We start from the raw sequence: 17,991 nt of genomic DNA on the forward strand, positions 1-17,991 counted from the left end.
GAGATTATGGATATGGCAAAAAAGTTTGGGGGTTTCAAGATACAGATTGTGGAGGAATTCAAGAGCTAGTAGACATCACACCAGAGGAATTAACAGAAGATGACTTTATGGAGATGAGCACTTTCACAACAGTACCAGATGATGGGGAAAAAGATATACAAGAAGCACTGCCAGAAAACAAATTGACATTAGACAATCTGGCAGAGGGTTCCCATTATTCAAGACTGCTTTTGACTTCTTTTATAACATAGACCTTAGTTACAGGCATACAGGCACTGAATTAAACAGTGGAAGGATTGGTACCATATAAAAACATTTTTAGACAAATGAAAAAGCAAAGTCAGACAGAAATTATGATGTATTTGCAAAAAGTTCACTGAATGTGCCTGCCTCCCCTTTTACCTCCTCCACCTCTTCCACCTCTGCCACACCTGAAACAGCAAGACCACCTCAACCCTTTCTCCTCCTTCTCAGCCTACTCAGTGTGAAGACGATGAGGATGAAGGTCTTTATGATGGTGCACTTCCACTTAATGAACAGTAAATAATCAGCATGCCGTACCATTAATAAACTGTGTTATGTGTGTATCTTCATGTGAAAATCTAGTTAACTGTACAGCAAGACAGGTAGGAGACATTTTTAAGTCATCATCATCATTGTCTAAGTATTCAGTGTGTAGAACATCATGTGCAAAACTTGAATGAAGTGGGTAAGTGATATTTAACATAAAACTAATAATCTGTTTATTTTCTTACTGTCTTGTAACTTTCCTTTCAAAGAAGTACATTACCATACAGCACGCCTGTCATCACAGGTATTTTTTTAAAAAGACTTAACAATGTTTCTAATACTGTATTATGAATATAACTATAATACCATATGCCATACAAATTTTATAATGATTCATTCATTAGTGTACAGACTAGGCTACCACGAAACAATCGTATCGATTACACTAGGCTACCATAAAGCAATCATATTGCTTTCATTATCAGTACGTTATACCTATAAATATGAAAATGTGAATTTCTTTTCCACATCACTTTTTCATATTTGATGTCTAGTGTTAGTAATATGTATAACATCTACAGTGTTTTGTATCATATAACTATATCGATGTAGGTAATGACAGATGATGTAGATAATGAGAGAGATGATATATTAATAAAATGTATCAATAAATACAGTACTGTAAAAGTATTTTCTCTTGTGATTTTCTTAATAACATTTTCTATTCTCTACTTTATTAATTGTATTATTGTATTATTTTATGTTATTGGTAAGGCTTCTAGGCAACAGTAGGCTTTTAGTAGCAAGTTTTGGGGGAGTCAAAAGTTGTACGAGGATTTTCAACTGTGCAGGGGTCAGCAACCCTCACCCCTGAGTTGTTCAAGGGTCAACTGTACTCATTTGTGTGTTTCTGTTCCCATTTAATTCTGTGCCATTTATCACATCTATAGGTTCAGGTATCACCACCACAGTCAAGATACTGAACAGTTCCACACCACAAAGATACTTTTTATTTCTTTTTATAATCTATACGCACATTTTCTTTTAGCCCTACCAAATGAGCTCTATCTTTGTAATATTACCATTCAATCCATTCTATAGACTGCTTTCCCCATGGCTGTCACTTATAACTGAGACTACCTCTTCCTGATCCATAATTTATCAGGTGAATTTCTTTTCTCACTGCCATTAAGTAGTCATTACACTGCTTGCGTTAATATTTCTCTGTTAGTATAAAATCACTAAGATGACTATACTTAATCAGTGGGCACAGAAATCATGTTAGACAGAAGTAATTTCTCCCTTCTTCTTTTAAAAATCACTTCCTAAAAATGGAAATAAAAATGACCTTAAAAGTTAAATATGTAACTCACCTGGACGGTCGGCAAAATCTTCTTCTGTAGTCATTTTTGAGATGATCCTGAAAGAAAAGTAAATCATCAAACTGGTGAAAAGTTAAGTTCTTCATTTGTTCATTCAGCAAGTTTTGCTTATTGTCTATTACAGTACCATAAAGAGGAATTCTTCTGGATCAAGTGAAGGAGAACTTGCCTCATATCTACTGTTTCAAAATCTTTGCTTATACTAATTTGTTCACCCTGGGAATCATTCCATCTTCCTCCCCTTACTCCCATACCTTTCCCATCATCAAAACCACAACTATCTGGGCTTCCAATAATTCAGGCTGGTTGATAAGCAGTATCTACTTATCTCCTTTCCTTGCAGGAAGATTCCTCTAAAATAATAGTTAAGGGCTACAATGGCATAGACCAATGAAAAAGACAATGAAGAGAGGACCATCTGTTAACAAATTTAAGAAATTTGTAGAAGATGGAAAATAAATGAAGTATGTTAATTGATAAAACAGAATAAAAGCAGTAGCAGACAAAAGTTAGTTCAGAGGATCCAGTCTTTGATGAGGAGTAAAGCTGATCTGCCCAGGAGAAAACCATAACAATGCAGAACTACAAAACTCAAAATATGAGGAGGCTAAGAGTGAGAAAGGGAATGAACAGAGTAACAGACTCTCACATCCCCTATCCCTATAAACACAAGTTTAAAAAACTGTATTCTATTGTCTGTCTTAAATATCACCAGCATCTGTGGATCAGGAGACACTCAGAGGTCTCTAAAACAAAACATGAATATCAAGATATAAATTTTAAAAATGGAGAAGAAAAAGGGCCAAGAGAAAACTGATACCAAGAATGAGAAAGAAGAGCATAAGCCAACATACACACTTGTTGAATTATTATGTTGTACACCTAAAACTAATGTAACACTGAGTGTCAACTAGGCTTCTATTTAAAAAAAAAAAAAAAAAAAAAAAAAGAGAGAGAGAGAGAGAGAGAGAGAAAGAAAAAACTTGAAAAAAACAAAAACAAAAATCCAATTAGTACCTTCAAGAGAGATTTGAAATACTGGACTCATAAAACAAAAGTGATATACTATAAACACTAAACAACTAAATTAAGACCAAGAAAAATTCTTAATAATTAAAAACATGATTGCCTAATGGAGAAAAAGTCTCTTTTAGCAAATGGTGCTGGGAGAACTGGACAGCAACATGCAGAAGAATGAAACTGGACCACTTTCTTTACACCATACACAAAAATAAATTCAAAATGGATGAAAAAACTAATGAAAAAGGAAACCATCAAAATGCTACAGGAGAAAACAGGCAGCAATCTCTTTGACTTCGGCTGCAGCAACATCTGACTTCACTTGTCTCTGAAGGCAAGGGAAATAAAAACAAAAGTGAACCACTGAGACCTCATCAAGATAAAAAGCTTCTGCACAGTAAAGGAAACAATCAACAAAACTAAAAGGCAAACAATGGAATGGGAAAAGATATTTGCAAATGGTGTATCTGATAAAGTGTTCGTATCCAAAATGTATGAAGAATTCACCAAACTCAATACCCAAAAAACAAATAATCCAGTGAAGAAATGGGCAGAAGACAGGAATAGACACTTTTCCAAAGACATCCAAATGGCTAACAGACACATGAAAAGATGCTCAACACCGCTCATTACCGGGGAAATACAAATTAAAACGACATTTAGATACCACCTTACACCGGTCAGAGTGGCTAAAATTAACTACTCAGCAAACAACAGATGTTGGTGAGGATGTGGAGAAATGGGAACCCTTTTGCATCGTTAGTGGAAATGCAAACCGGCACAGCCACTCTGGAAAACAGTACGAGATTTCTCAAAATATTAAAAATAGGACTACCCTACAACCCAGAAATTGCACTACTAGAAATTTATCCAAAGGATGCAGGAGTGCTGATTCGAAGGGGCACCTGCACCTCAATGTTTATAGCAGTGTTTTCAACAATAGCCAAATTATGGAAAGAGCCCAAATGTCCACTGACTGATGAATGGATAAAGAAGATGTGGTATATATACACAATGGAATACTACTCAGCAACGAAAAAGAATGAATTCTTGCCATTTGACCCAACTAAAATATATGGTTTAAAACAAACAAACAAACAAACAAACAAAAATGAGAATGAGCGGAAAAGCTACAGGCTAGAAAAAAATATCTGCAAAAGGTAATCTGAAAAGGACTATTATCCAAAATATTCAAAGAATGTTTAAAACTCAACAATAAGAAAATAAACAACCCAATTAAAAACTAAATGGGCCAAAGACCTTATACCTCAGATAAGATGTACAGATGGCAAAAAAGCATATGAAAAGATGCTCCACATCACATATCATCAGGAAAAAGCACATTAAAAGCCACAATGAGATACCACTGTACCTATTAGAATGACCAAAATCTGAAACACTGACAATTCCAAATGCTGGTAAGGATATGGCACAACAGAAAACTCTCATTTATTTATTTTTTTTTTTAATGTTTATTTATTTTTGAGAGCGAGAGAGAAAGAGCATAAGCAGGGGAGAGGCAGAGAGAGAGGGAGACACATGTCCGAAGCAGGCTCCAGGCTCCAAGCTGTCAGCACAGAGCCCAATGCGGGGCTTGAACTCACAGACTGTGAGATCATGACCTGAGCTGAAGTCAGGCGATTAACCGAGCCACCCAGGTGCCCCAACTCTCATTTATTTTTTAATATAAATGGTACAGTCATTTTGGAAGGCAGATTTGGTGGTTTTTACAAAAGTAAACAGACTCTCACCATGACTTAGCAATCATATTGCTTGTTATTTACCCAAAGGAGTTGAAAACTTATGTCCACACAACAATCTGCACAGATGTTTATAGCAATTTTATAACTGCCAAAACTTGAAAGCAACAAGATGTCCTTCACTAGGTAAATGGATAAAGTGTGGTACATCCAGACGATAGCATATCATTGAGCACCAAAAAGAAATGAACTACCAAGCCATGAAAAGACATGAATAAATCTTAAACGCGTCATTCTAAATGAAACAAGTCAATCTGAAAAGGCTATGTATGTATGATTTCAACTATATGACATTCTGGAAAAAAGCAAAACTATCGCGATGGTAAAAAGATCAGTGGTTACCAGAGTTCAGTGGGGAGGGAGGGAGAAATAGGCAGAACACAGAGGATATGTAGGGTAGTAAAAACACTCGATAATACCACAAGGATGGCTACGTGTCATTAGACTTTTGTCCAAACACACAGAATGTACAACACCAAGAGTCAGACTTAGTATAAATTATGGACTTCGGGCAATAATGATGGGTGAATGCGGTTCATCAACTGTAATAAATACATCATTCTGGTGGGGGATCCTAACAACAGGGGTAGCTATGCAGGTGTGGGAGTAAGGGGGTATATGGAAAGTCTCTGTACCTTCCTCTTAGTTTTGCTAAGAACCCAAGACTGCTCTAAAAAAATTAACTCTTAAAAAAAAAGGAACCGTGGGCATTAGGTAAATTTTATTCCCCTCCTCTTCCTACAATGAGAATGGCTTTATTTTTGTTTAATTCTATACAATATAAACAATGTATGTGCTCACATTAAAAGGACGCTGTACAGTATTTTTTACACATCTTTATGCAAACAAGCATTACTTTATAACTTTATATAAGTGGGATATCATTGGTGAAGATTTTCTTAAAAAGAGAGATAAAGTAGAAAACACACGTTTAGGGCAGGGGCCGACATTGGTTGTACAATATATAGTAACTATAAGCAAAGTGTGAAATACAGAATACTGAATACCAAGGGAGTCCAATAACACGGAAACAAAAAATTAGTTCCCGCCCCCTTGGGCATTCATACCTTAAGCACTTTTTAACTAACACCTGCCTTTCAGAAAACTTTACCAGTAACAAGCACTCCACAAATAATATGCTTCTGCAGACCAGCAAGTCCACACTTTTTAGGCGTTTCAAAACTTCTATAGACAGAAAATTATTTGGAGGACTAGAAACCAGAGTTAGACCAAAACAGTAGCAATCACAAGATTCTCTGAAGAGACAGATGCCATCACAACCAAAACTAAAACCTGTGGGTAAACAATACAAGGAAGTTAACTCCTGGCTATCAGCACACGATCAGCTCTGATCTCAAACACTTGGCGGGCTTTTCCACTGAAATCTCCAAGAAGCCACAGTAAAACATTTCATTCTCTCCCGCCCCGAGCGCAGGTGCCAGGGGCTGCCGAGCTCCCATACGCAGAAGCGGCAGGAGCCTGCACTTACCAGACCCGTCGCAGCCATTTTCCGACCCGGCCCCACCCGCGCCGGGGGTCTGGCACGCAAGCCCTCGCGGGCCGTGACTCGAAGAAGCCCGGCACAGACAGAGTCGCGGGAGGTGCAGTTAGGCGGCACCCCAGGAGCGCCCCTGAGGTGGGAGGTGGCAAAACGGAAGGAACTGCGGGCTAGTAAGCGCGCTACCGACGCTCTTCACCCATTGGCTCGGCCCTTCCGGAGCACCCAGCGGTCTCCGCGGTTTGAAACGGTCTGCACATGCGCAAAACGAACCGCTCAACCGTACAGAAAGCCGTTAAAGGCCCGCCCACACATTGGACACTCCAACAGTCCCGCCCCTCGCAGCGCCCGCCGCAGCCCCGCCCCATCTTTCCCATAGCCCCGCCCTCCCTTTCTCTAACTGTTTTCTCCTCTTTTGCTGGCTAGGCAATCGGAGGATTGAACGTAAAGCTGGGGGTTTCCGTAAAGCTGCTCTGAGCAGGCACCGTCTCGAGAACAGCCTTTATTCTTGAGCCGGGTGTAAAACTTGTCAGCGGTTCTATTACAGAGTAAAAAATAATACTTGGAAGGATAAAGGTAAAAATTGCAGAAATCGTTTGAAAAGAAATAGTTCATTGTGCGGGCTCATCCTCCACACCGAGTCCATCTATGCATCACCTCTGAAAGTAATAACAATGTAACGTTGATGATGATAACGATGTATTCTTCTTTCAAATATGTGGGTAGTATTTTCATGAAGCATTGCCAACAAAGTGACTTAGGTAAATATATGTCATTTAAGTATAATGTCCTGAAAGGAGACCTAAATCAGTAGTCTTGAAATATACTCAGCGACTAGCTGTATCATCTAGAATAAAATTGTGGCACTATTCCGGGTGTTTCCTTATTTATATAATTATATAATAGGAGAGCTTATAAATGCTCTGAAGACTTGACCATTTTATGATGTTATGAAACTTGTGTTCTATTTTTGTGATTTAATAAAAATTTGCACAGAAATTTTAATCATAAAATACATTACTTATTGAATAAATTCATTAATCAAGAGTTGAACTAATAAACTTTTTAAACATGTAATGATTTAACAAATGTTATCACCTATGGTTTGTTTCTTTTTGGTAGGGAAGAGGTACTATATATTAACTCTACAATCAGACTGGGTTCCATTCTACTCCCAAGAATTCTGTCATAATATGTAAGTTGATTAAACTGTTTCTCAAGTCCCTTGTCTGTAAAATGGGAATAATATTAAAGTTGCTGAGATATTGGGTTAATTCATTTTAATATCTAGGTGAAATGCCTGGAACATAGTAAGAATTCAATAAATAATGATTGGTTTTATTATAGGGTTTTGCCAATCAGACTACATTATATAATTTGATGTCATATTTGGAATACATTATAATAAAAAAACTATCATTTATTCCGTACACACCATATACTGTTTTTTTTTTTCTAAATGCTCTCCATGCACTAACTTACTTTATTCTTAAAACATTCCTGTTAAAAGAAGACAGCTAGTATCCCCATCTTACAGACAACAGAAGTGGGATAGTGTTTAACTGCCCCATAATCACACTACCATTAAATGGCAGAACTGGGGGTGAACCCTGGTATTCTGATTCCAGAACTGAGCACTTAATCACTACACTCTTTATTTCTCAGTGAGAAATTTTACCAAGCACAATCACCAATGTAAATTTCCACATCTAAAATGATATTCCCTGTTTCCACTGGAAACAGTAACTCTCAGAGGTATTTTGTGAAACTTGAAATGCAGTGACATGCTGGTATAGAATGCAGGGCACAAAGGGTGTTGGTAATAACTACAGAGAAAATGGAGCAACACTTTATGAAAACCAAAAGTTATGGAAACTCCACCATCCCCAAGCAAACTTTTCAGTTCCCTCTGCATCTGTCCTACTATTTATAGCCCCACAATGGTTTTGGCATCCTAAAATAGGATTGCTAGTTGATGGACTAATGTTTATAAAACCTAGATCTGTCATTATAGGCCCCCTGCGCACCCCCCCCCCCAAATACATTCAGATCTCTCTTTATGAACTTCCATGGTAACTGGATAAATCTTGAAGTTTTCCATCACAGCTACATAACCTAGGTGAGGAGTGTGTGTGTGTGTGTGTGTGTGTGTGTGTGTGTGTGTATCAGTCTATGGAATTATGTGTATTCAATGTGTATATGGGAAATAAAGTTTACAGAAACTGAACTTAAGAGGGTACTAGAAACTTTTAGTTGCTTAGGATTTTATGCAGATAGTTTAAAATTGGTTAAAACTAGTTTAAAGAATATTTTAGACCTTAAAAATTACACTCTAAATGAACTTGCTCTAGGAATTGTAACACAATTGCTATTAAAATTTAAATTGTTCCTTATTTATAATAAACTCAAACTGGTAATATGTCCACCATTTACATATTAAATGTAATTTATGTACATGTAAATGTAATATGTACATATTTATAAAGTGTAGTTCATGTGACAGAATATTCCTCAGCAATAAAAACAAACTACTGATACATGCAACAACTTAGATGAATCTTAAAAGCTAGGTAAGAGAAGCCAGACATCAAAGGCAACCTGCTGTATGATTACATAAATGTAACTTGATGAAATTATACACATAGAAATGAAACCAATAGTTGCCAGCAGATGAAGTTGGGGGTAGAAGATGCTGACAACAAAGGCCAAGGAGGGAACATTTTATGATGCTGGAAATAGTCTATGTCTTCAATATAATACTCTTATGTTTTTGTCAAAACTCTCAGAACTGTGCTCCTAAAGAAAGGATGACTTTTGCTATATATTATACGTCAATGAACTGGACTTGAAAAATTAATGTTAGAGAGTGTTACCAAACCAAAGTGGACCCACTCCTCGGTGACTTACAGGCAGACTACACCAGGTGGAGTTGCCTCACAAGGTCAACTATTTGTACAAACAAGGAGATCACAGGGAATAATTTCCAAAACAGTGTCTCTCCAACGAGGGGAAAGCAGGCTCTTTTTATTAGGCCTTGGGATAAATATTCAGAAGGGATTTTAACATTATAATGAAGCTGAGGTCAGCTCTGACACTTTCTTTTTCCCTTTCCTCCTCCTCCTCCTCCTCCTCCTCCTCCTTCTTCTTCTTCTTCTAAATGTTCACTTATTTTTGAAAAAGAGCACGCGAGCTTGTGAGGGGAGGTACAAAGAGACAGGGGGACAGAGGTTCCAAAGCGCGCTTCACGCTGACCCATGAACTGTGAAATCATGGCCTAAATCTCATGCTCAACCAACTGAGCCACCCCACCTCTGGCACTTCTGATTCATCTGTGCAAGCACAGGGGATCAGACCAATAGAGGGAGAGAGAGATAACCAAATGCAGTGTGGGAATTAGGGTCAGACTGTGATTCAAAACGAAGCCATAAAGAGCATTAAGCAATGGAAAACTAAAGTAGTAATTATTAAATGACAGGGAAATGTAAAATTTTCTTAGATATTATAATGCTACTGTGTTGATGTAAGAAAATGTCCTATTCTTTTAGGATAAGGATATACATATGAAGTATTAAGGGGTAAAATGTGATGTTTGTAAGTACTTTGAAATGGTTCAGTTAAAAAAAAAAGATATAGTTACAGCAAATCTGGCAAAACGCTAACAATTATTGGAACTACATGGTAGATGTGTAGGTGTTTATTAATACTGCTCTTTCAGGGATGCCTAGGTGGCTCAGTCCATTAAGTGTCCAATTTCGGCTCAGGTCATGATCTCATGGTTCATGAGTTTGAGCCCAACATCGGGCTGCATGCTGACAGTGCAGAACCTGCTTGGGATTCTCTCTCCCTCTCTCTATTACCCCTGCCCCACTTGCATTTTCTCTCTCTCTCTCTGTCTCTCTCTCTCTCTCTCTCTCACACACACACACACACACGCACACAAACACACATACAAAATAAATAAATAAACTTTAAAAAATAAAAATGCTGCTCTTTCAGCTTCTCTGTTGGAAACTTTTCATACTAAAATGATAGGGCAAAGTGGCATTAATAAAATTACTGAAGTTCTCAAAATTTTTGCAAAAAAATTATTATGCCAAAGTGTCATAGACTCTAAGTCTAAAGCTCTCTTTTGGCCAGCAAAAGAGCAGGATGCAGGATGAAAAATGAGAGATGGCTAATGTCCGGGAAAAGACAAGAGACCCAAATAAGGGTCCTTGCCCCGTTTTTTTTAGGATCAGAAGGCTTACAAACATGGTGATGGACGTGCACAAAGAGACAATAAATCTGAACATTAACTTATGAACATGAGGGAAAGGAGGTCTTGAAGATATTCAGGGTTAGGGGTTTGGGTTAATACAAAGCAAAATCCTGATGCCGGCAGTCGGGCAGAAAGTTGTTTACAGGAGACATGAGGCACCACCTCTGTTTATCTTAGCTAGTCTAGGGGAGGAGACAGATAGGACACGTGACCTCAGGGTTAACAAGGCACCTTTTTTTTAATAATCATCTCTGCTCTGGGCTGCCTCATCTCCAACGCAGTGGTCTATAGCCCAATTTACCTGTTTACCTAACTTGGTCCTTCCTTCCTGTGAAAGCAGCTTTCTGCTATAGCACTAAATTGGGGGTGCTTCCGCCCTGCATATCTAATCTTGTTTTTTTCATATACCGATGTACTGGGTGCCTTTGTACCTCCCTATTCTTGGTTGCCTTGTTTGTTTACCCAAACTCAGGTGTTAGCATCCTATGGCTTTGTACTTCTTTATTGCCTTGTTAACCCATTGGCAAGCCCGGGGGATTCCTAAGCTTATTCCTCACACAAAAGTCAAAAGTGAAAATATTAGCAATTTAGTATAGGATAATTTTGTCAGAAAAAATTACACTCCAAAAATCAATTTGTAAAAATTATAAACATTTCAATTATAACTTAATTTGCTAAAGTGAAATAAACTTATTTATATAATTTTGGAGTTTATTTTTTAATATAACATTTAAATTTTTAAAATTCTTTACTGTCAAATGTTGTTCCATGTGTTAAGTACACTCACTTTAAGTAGCCTTTTCTCTACTAAATAGGCTCTTCTAAGACTCTAATTGCCAAATTATAAAGTGTGTTTGCAGTATGCAGGTAGGTGGCAGCAACGTTCACGAAAACAATTTTATACAATGGGTTAAAAGTCCCCATGAGTTCTTAATTGAGTGCTACATAAAAATCTTTACAGTTACCTCTGTGCCAAGTGTTTGATTCATAGTTGCTGTTGAATTCTATTATATATATATATATATATATATATATATATATATATACATTGTTTCTCTTCCCAAGAACACAACAGAGGCGACTGAGTCAGTAGGTAGAGCATGTGACTCTTGATCTCAGAGTTCTGAGTTTGAACCCCACACTGCTGGTAGAGTTTCCTTATAAAAAAATTTTTTTTAATAAATAAAAAGAACACAACAAATACACTATTCTCTGGATCTCCATTCTGTAGCCTGTAGTTTACTTCTAGTCAGCATAATTCTGAAAAATTAGCTTTTGTCATTTAAAACACATTTAGGGGTGCCTCAGTGGCTCAGTCGGTTAAGCATCAGACTTTGGCTTAGGTCATAATCTCACAGTTTATGAGTTCAAGCCCCACGACCGGCTCTGTGCTAACAGCTCAGAGCCTGGAGCCTGCTTCAGATTCTGTGTCTCCATCTCTCTCTCTGCCCCTCCCCTGTTCGCAGTCTGCCTCTCTCTCTCTCTCTCACAAATAAATAAACATTTAAAAAAAAATTTTTTTAAAGAAAGAAATAGGGGCTCTTGGGTGACTCAGTCCATTAAGCGTCCAACTTTGGGTCAGGTCATGAACTCACAGCTCATGAGTTCAAGCCCCACATCGGGCTCTCCAGCTCAGCACAGAGCCTACTTCAGGTCCTCTGCATCTTCCTCTCTTGCTGCCCTCCCCTGCATGCTCTCTCTCTCTCTTTCTCTGTCAAAAATAAAACAAACATTAAAAAAAATAAATTTTCAAAAAGTACAATTAGATTTTCAAAAGTTTAATACTTTCTGCATTATAATTTAACCTTGCAAAGACTTAAATTACTTTAGTGGTACTAGGCAAAAATTTAAATAATAAACATTAGTAGTTATTGACACAGATATATGCTCCAGACAAGTTATATGAAAAAATGTAGTTTATCAAATATCATGTACTTATCTGATTATGTAAATATACACAAATAGAGAAAAAGTGCCAAAAAGGTGATGGTACCCATCCAAACCGTGCTAATGGTAGATGCTGGTGCTGGAGCATGTAATTTTCATTTTTTTAATTTATGCCTGAAGACTTGTTTTTTCTAGAACTTATATAAGTAAATTTTCCATTTATTAGGAAAAATTAAGAAAATATTTTAAGTATTTATAAAGCATGCTATATGAGATGTTTGTAAATCTAAGCACCTATAGAAATTCATAAACAATAAAGTTCCCAAACTATAGCTTGTAGGCCATACCTAACAGTGGGAAAGGGTGAAAGAAGTAGGAAAATAAACTGCAAACAAAGACACAAAGCAAAAAGGTCATAATCTCAGTTCGTGTGTTTGATTCCCATGTCTGGTTCTAACCAGACTGGGCAGCACTGGGATTCTCTTTCCCTCTTTCGCAGCCCCTCCCCCACATGTGCTTTATCTCTCAAAAAAAATTATTATTTTATAAATAAATAGGGGCACCTGGGTGGCTGAGTTGGTTGAGCATCCGACTTCAGCTGAGGTCATGATCTCATGGTTTGTGGCTTAGGGCCCTGCATTGGGCTCTGTGCTGGGCTCTGCTGACAGCTCGGAATCTGGAACCTGCTTTGGTTTCTGTGTCTCCCTCTCTCTCTGCCCCTCCCCTGCTTTCTCTCTCTCTCTCTCTCTCAAAAATAAATTTAAAAACATTAAAAATAAAAATAAACATTAAAAAAATATTTTAAAAAAGGAAATGCTGTGCTATTGACAGAAAATCTGTCAGATATTGTAGAGTGTTCATGTTTGCAAAATGAACTAGATTACGAACACCTTCAATGTTAGCATAAATTCTCACTTCTTCCTGTAGACAGTGCAGAACTATATTGATCAGGGGTCACTTCTATAGAATAGAACTCATAATAGCTGCTTTAGGCAAAAACGGGATCTACTAGTATGCATTATTGGTTTACAGAATTGTTGGGATGGAAGGAGAAATAACATATTCAGGGCTTTCAGGAATGATTCCTAAAGATACACTGCAGAACTGAACACCAAGAGCCAGCTGTTGTATGTATAATCAGGAAGCAAACTGAAAAGCTGAGAAGCTAATGCTGGTGCTGGAATCTCCAGAACCATACTGACACTGCACAATCAGGAAGTCACTTCTGTTACAAAAGTTCCATGTCTAGGAAGCCACATCGAATAAGAAGTCTCCATGAGCAGGAAGCCTCCTTGTTGCTGCTGGCTCCAGAAACACATCATATTCACCGTGACAGGTACCAGAAAATTGACGTTCCATGCTTTGACTAACTATCACCACCCATGAAACTAGTGATCAACTACTGAGACTTCTGATAGTATTGCCACACAAAAAATTAGAAGCCTATAGACCATGCTTCAGCCTAGGGGAACAGCAAATCAAGAATAAATTCTGTTTCCATCTACCTTGCTACCCAACTCCAGCTCCAAAAAAAAGGTCTGGATATGTAGCTTTTAGCTTTTCAGCCTCTGCAGTAAAGAATGGCATACGGGAGTGCCTGGGTGGCTCAGTAGGTTGAGCATCCGACCCAGCTCAGGTCATGATCTCACGGTTCCCCAGTTCGTGGGCCTGAGCCCCATGTTGGGTTTTGTGCTGACATATTCAGATTCTCTTCTGCTTCAGATTCTGTCTCCCTCTCTGTCTGCCCCTCCCCCATGCACATGTGTGCACACTTTCTTTTTCTCTCTCTCTCTTTCTCAAAAATAAACATTAAAAAATAATAATAATGGCATACTGGAAGGGGCTGGAATGGATACTGAGCACTAACCTACCTTATCCCAGAAAGCAGCAGTAGTGGGGTTTTTTGGTTTTTTTTGTTTTTTGGGTTTTTTAGTGGGTTTTAAATGAAGCAAAGAGGAAGAAAAATGTAGACCTAACCTCTCTTTGTATTGAGCTTGATATGGCTAAAACTAAATTCATTATTGCTCTACCACCCAAACTATCACCCTATCTGGAATTTTCAGTTTCTATTACAGCTACTATTATGCAATGATTTATCTCATTTAGAAACCTGTATCTGTGACATACAAGAAACATTTCTCGCTAATATAAATAATACCCTACACTAAAAAATAGTGAGAACATTTAACTAGAAAGACTTTTTATCATCCTAGATGCAACTCTTTGTACTAAAAATCATGTCAGCAAATTAGACCACTCTGACAGAGCTATGAATATCACTTCTACAACAGTGATTCCTTGCCTTTTTTTTTCTGTCCCAAAACACCTAGTAGAATTTTTTTTTTGAGTAATTATGACTCATTATGCCACAAAGTAAGCCACAGTCATTAAAATTAAAGCTGTATTCTTCAGTTATGGATGGTAAACATAAATGTATTCAAACATCTTCAAAATTTACTACAATGAGCTGTGATTGAAATGGCAATAAACCATCAATAAACATGTGAAACAAAGATCAGAAATTGGGAAATACAGGAGACAGGTTGGAGGCTCTAATACAGAGTGATTGATTGAATCATTTCTAATAAGTGGATAGTAAAGTACTTTAGAGAGCCTTAACTGTCATAAAAATGTGTATTCATTTGAATTGCATTATAACATGGATGACTCAAAAGAGCACTGAGATTTTGATTTTATATGAGTTAATCTTATACTTCATTCAAAACTGTTTAATTTGTAGCCATGTATCTAATGTATAACAAACTCCTGTTCACAGAGCTGATGATGGCTATGTCCAGCAGTTTGACAGTAATGTGATTGTTCTACACAGCAACAAAAGAACCCTGCGTCAACCAATGGTCACACATATCAGAAAAAAAGAAGCTTCTGTCACAGCAGAGGCTAAGAGCTCCCAAATTAGAACTGTATTTTCCAGCTGGAAGTTAGTCATTTAATCAATGGTTACTGCAATCTACTACCTATCAACTTCAACACAATCCCTGTATTTGAAAAACTTAGTTTCCTGTTGATACAGAATGTATACTAATAACTAATATACAGTAGGCCAAATACTGTAATAAAATATCTGTAAGATGCTGTGGAATGCAGGGTGAAAGCAATAAAATTTCTCCTTGGAGATGGGGAAGGCTTCAGGAAATCAGGAAATCTTCACAGACAAGGATATATTCAACTGAGGTCTTGAGGGGTAGGCAGGAAGTTGTCATTTTAAGAAGAACAAAGGGCACCCAAACAAGATATACAGTAGTTCGAAAGGTATGAGGAGATGCGAAAGACCATGAGGTATCGAGCCTATTGGGATTAACCAAAGTTATTAGAGGAGAGAGATTTTTTTTAAGGAGTTTCAATTTAAGGGCCCTGTTATGAAGGATCTTGTATTCTATGTGTGAGCACATTATTGGTGCTCAATATTTAGTGTTGACTGAAAAAAAATGAAAGAGTGCTCAAAAGCAATGAGAATCTATCAAAATGTTTTAAGCTGGGGAGTGACTTGATTAGATGTCATTTTAAATGAATTAGAGAAGAAAAAGTGTGAAAAGTAGGAGACTTCTGAGGAACCTAGTGTAGCTCTTGAGACGAGGGAGGAAGTTGTGATCCTAGATAAGTTAAACGGTTTGCTCAAGGGCTCAGCTGGTGAGTAGCAAAACTGGCTACTCATTATTCACCACCTAAAATTTGAGATATCTATAAGAGGATTTCCATTGTCATGATGCAGTTGGAAACTGTGAGCAGGTCTAACTGGCTAATAACGTTTCAGGATGTTTGCATCTCGTAGTTGTTGTTTTTTTTTTTTTTTTTTTTAGGGAGACATCATTTGAACATTGGTATATTAACAATTAATGTGACTTGCAAATCAGCAAACCAAAGCAACGTCCAGAGACTGATAATCTGGTTTTTCTTTAATTTTGCGTATTTTTTTCATAAGGTAGGTAAGAAAGACATAGTTAACTAGATGATTATTCCTCAGAAATATTCCTATGCTTACATTTTTCTAGAAGCATTCTTTTCTCCCTGGCCACAATGCCAGTGACTACTTTTCTCATATTCCAACCATGGCTGTTTCACAGCATCCTATCTCCCTCCCCTTCTTTCCATTTTCTGTTCTCATCTCTCCTTTCATTTCCTGCCTGTGTTACACCAGCTACCAGTTGCCAAAAAGGTGGATTAGGTCACTTATCAAATCAGGAGGTTTTCCCTTGTCATTCATTTTCCGATTATACTGAAACTGAAAAGTAGTGTGGTTTTACCTCAAAAAAAAAAAAAAGCAGGACTTGTATTTTATCACTGGAAGGTTTGAGTAATAATAGGAAGGAGGTCTCGACTTAATATAAAAGCAGAGGAGAGACGCCTGGGTAGCTCAGTAGGTTAAGCATCCAACTCTTGATTTTAGCTCAGAGAATCCTGCTTGGGATTCTCTCTCTCTCCCTCTCTCTCTGCTCCTCCCCTGCTCATGCTATCTCTCTCTCTCTCTCTCTCTCTCTCTCTCTCAAAATAAAAAAAATGAATAAATAAACGTACAAAGATATATATAAGCAAGGGAGTGATTTTGAATCTTCAACTCCCAATATCTGTCTCAAACTGTTCTTATTTTGGACGATTAATTAAACACTTTCCTCTGGTTAACTGATAATTAGTCTATATTGCTGTACCTCACTTTGTAGACAATTTGGCTGAACATATCTACAGCTGCAGATCCAATGGAACCCATACTGGTGGGGAAAACCATGTGATGTTTCCATTAGGAAAGGAGGATCAGACTCGAGAGTCCTACCTTATTTTGATTTCTAAGAATCAGCTGATCTCACTGGGGAGAATGCTCAGGCCTTGGCTATACTAAATCCATAGTAATTCTGAAATACAGAGGATGAAATAAGAAAGGGTGGAACTTCTCAGGATCCCTGCAAAACATACCATGATTCCTTCCAGTGTTTCCTTCCCCCATCATTCCTTGCACAGTGCTTGGCCAAATCCAGTCTCTAAAGGACCATTTCCCATGTACAACTACTGAATGCATTTGGGCCCCAATGTAGCTTTCTAAATCTTACTAGATAACTGTAGAGACCCCATCTATGCATCTTCGCATCAGTGATCCACAGCTCAGAAAGCATAAAAGAACAAAATAAAAGTTTGAAGTATTACAGCTTTCTCTGCCAGATATATTTTGCCAACTGGTAACCCATGAACTCAAAATTCTTACTGACAGAAAAGTAAAAAAATCCCATGTTGCCATGTGGTTTATATTTAGTGGATCATCAAAATAGGCATGGGATAAGGAACTCCAATCTTTAATAAAATGTAAGCAAAGCTCAGTCTTAAAAGATTTACAACAGAAATAGTACTAATAAAATTATCCTATAAAGTAATTTTTAATGGAGTCAAGTTAATTCCAGTCATATCTTGTGGGCGTAAAGATGGAAAGCAATAAATAAAAGAAGGTGGAAGAAAACAAATGTAACCTTGATGACTCCTCCAAAGTTTATAACCTCCACATCGGTTCTTTTCATCCCCTGGTGATATTAATCTTCTATTTATTTTGCTACTGTAATCCTCAGTAATTCTAAATTTGCATAGAGATTGCCCTTTCAAAGTTGGTCTATGCCTGTTCTTCCTCACCTCACAAAAAGTAAAGGAAAAAAAGTATGTGTGTGTGTGTGTGTG

The 17,991-nt window shown here is 37.5% G+C and overlaps 2 protein-coding genes across 8 annotated transcripts in view; one reads left to right on the forward strand and one right to left on the reverse strand.

The window, feature by feature from the left end:
• The window catches only part of CENPC (centromere protein C), an 81,273-nt gene extending 74,874 nt beyond the window's left edge, over nucleotides 1-6,399 (reverse strand). For all 4 annotated transcript variants that reach the window (XR_009616367.3, XM_060654951.3, XM_060654952.3 and 1 more), the window contains exons 1-2: nucleotides 6,162-6,399; nucleotides 1,884-1,930 (exon numbers count right to left, since the gene is read on the reverse strand). Coding sequence is in view for 3 of the 4 variants with exons in the window: in XM_060654951.3 (XP_060510934.3) it covers nucleotides 1,884-1,930; nucleotides 6,162-6,179 (65 nt within the window). In the remaining variant the exon portion in view is untranslated. The remainder of the gene's footprint in view (nucleotides 1-1,883; nucleotides 1,931-6,161) is intronic.
• STAP1 (signal transducing adaptor family member 1) overlaps nucleotides 6,325-17,991 on the forward strand; it is a 53,329-nt gene continuing 41,662 nt past the window's right edge. For 2 of the 4 annotated variants that reach the window (XM_060654956.2, XM_078446061.1), the window contains exons 1-2: nucleotides 6,500-6,746; nucleotides 7,293-7,365. The gene's annotated coding sequence lies outside the window, so the exon portion shown is untranslated. Of the gene's footprint in view, nucleotides 6,344-6,499; nucleotides 6,747-7,292; nucleotides 7,366-16,130; nucleotides 16,259-17,991 lie in introns of those variants that run through there. The other 2 variants (XM_078446062.1, XM_060654954.2) reach the window with 2 other exon arrangements.

Source organism: Panthera onca, chromosome B1 (genome assembly GCF_046562875.1).
Source record: "Panthera onca isolate mPanOnc1 chromosome B1, mPanOnc1 haplotype 2, whole genome shotgun sequence".
In the NCBI taxonomy this organism is placed as follows: Eukaryota; Metazoa; Chordata; class Mammalia; order Carnivora; family Felidae; genus Panthera; species Panthera onca.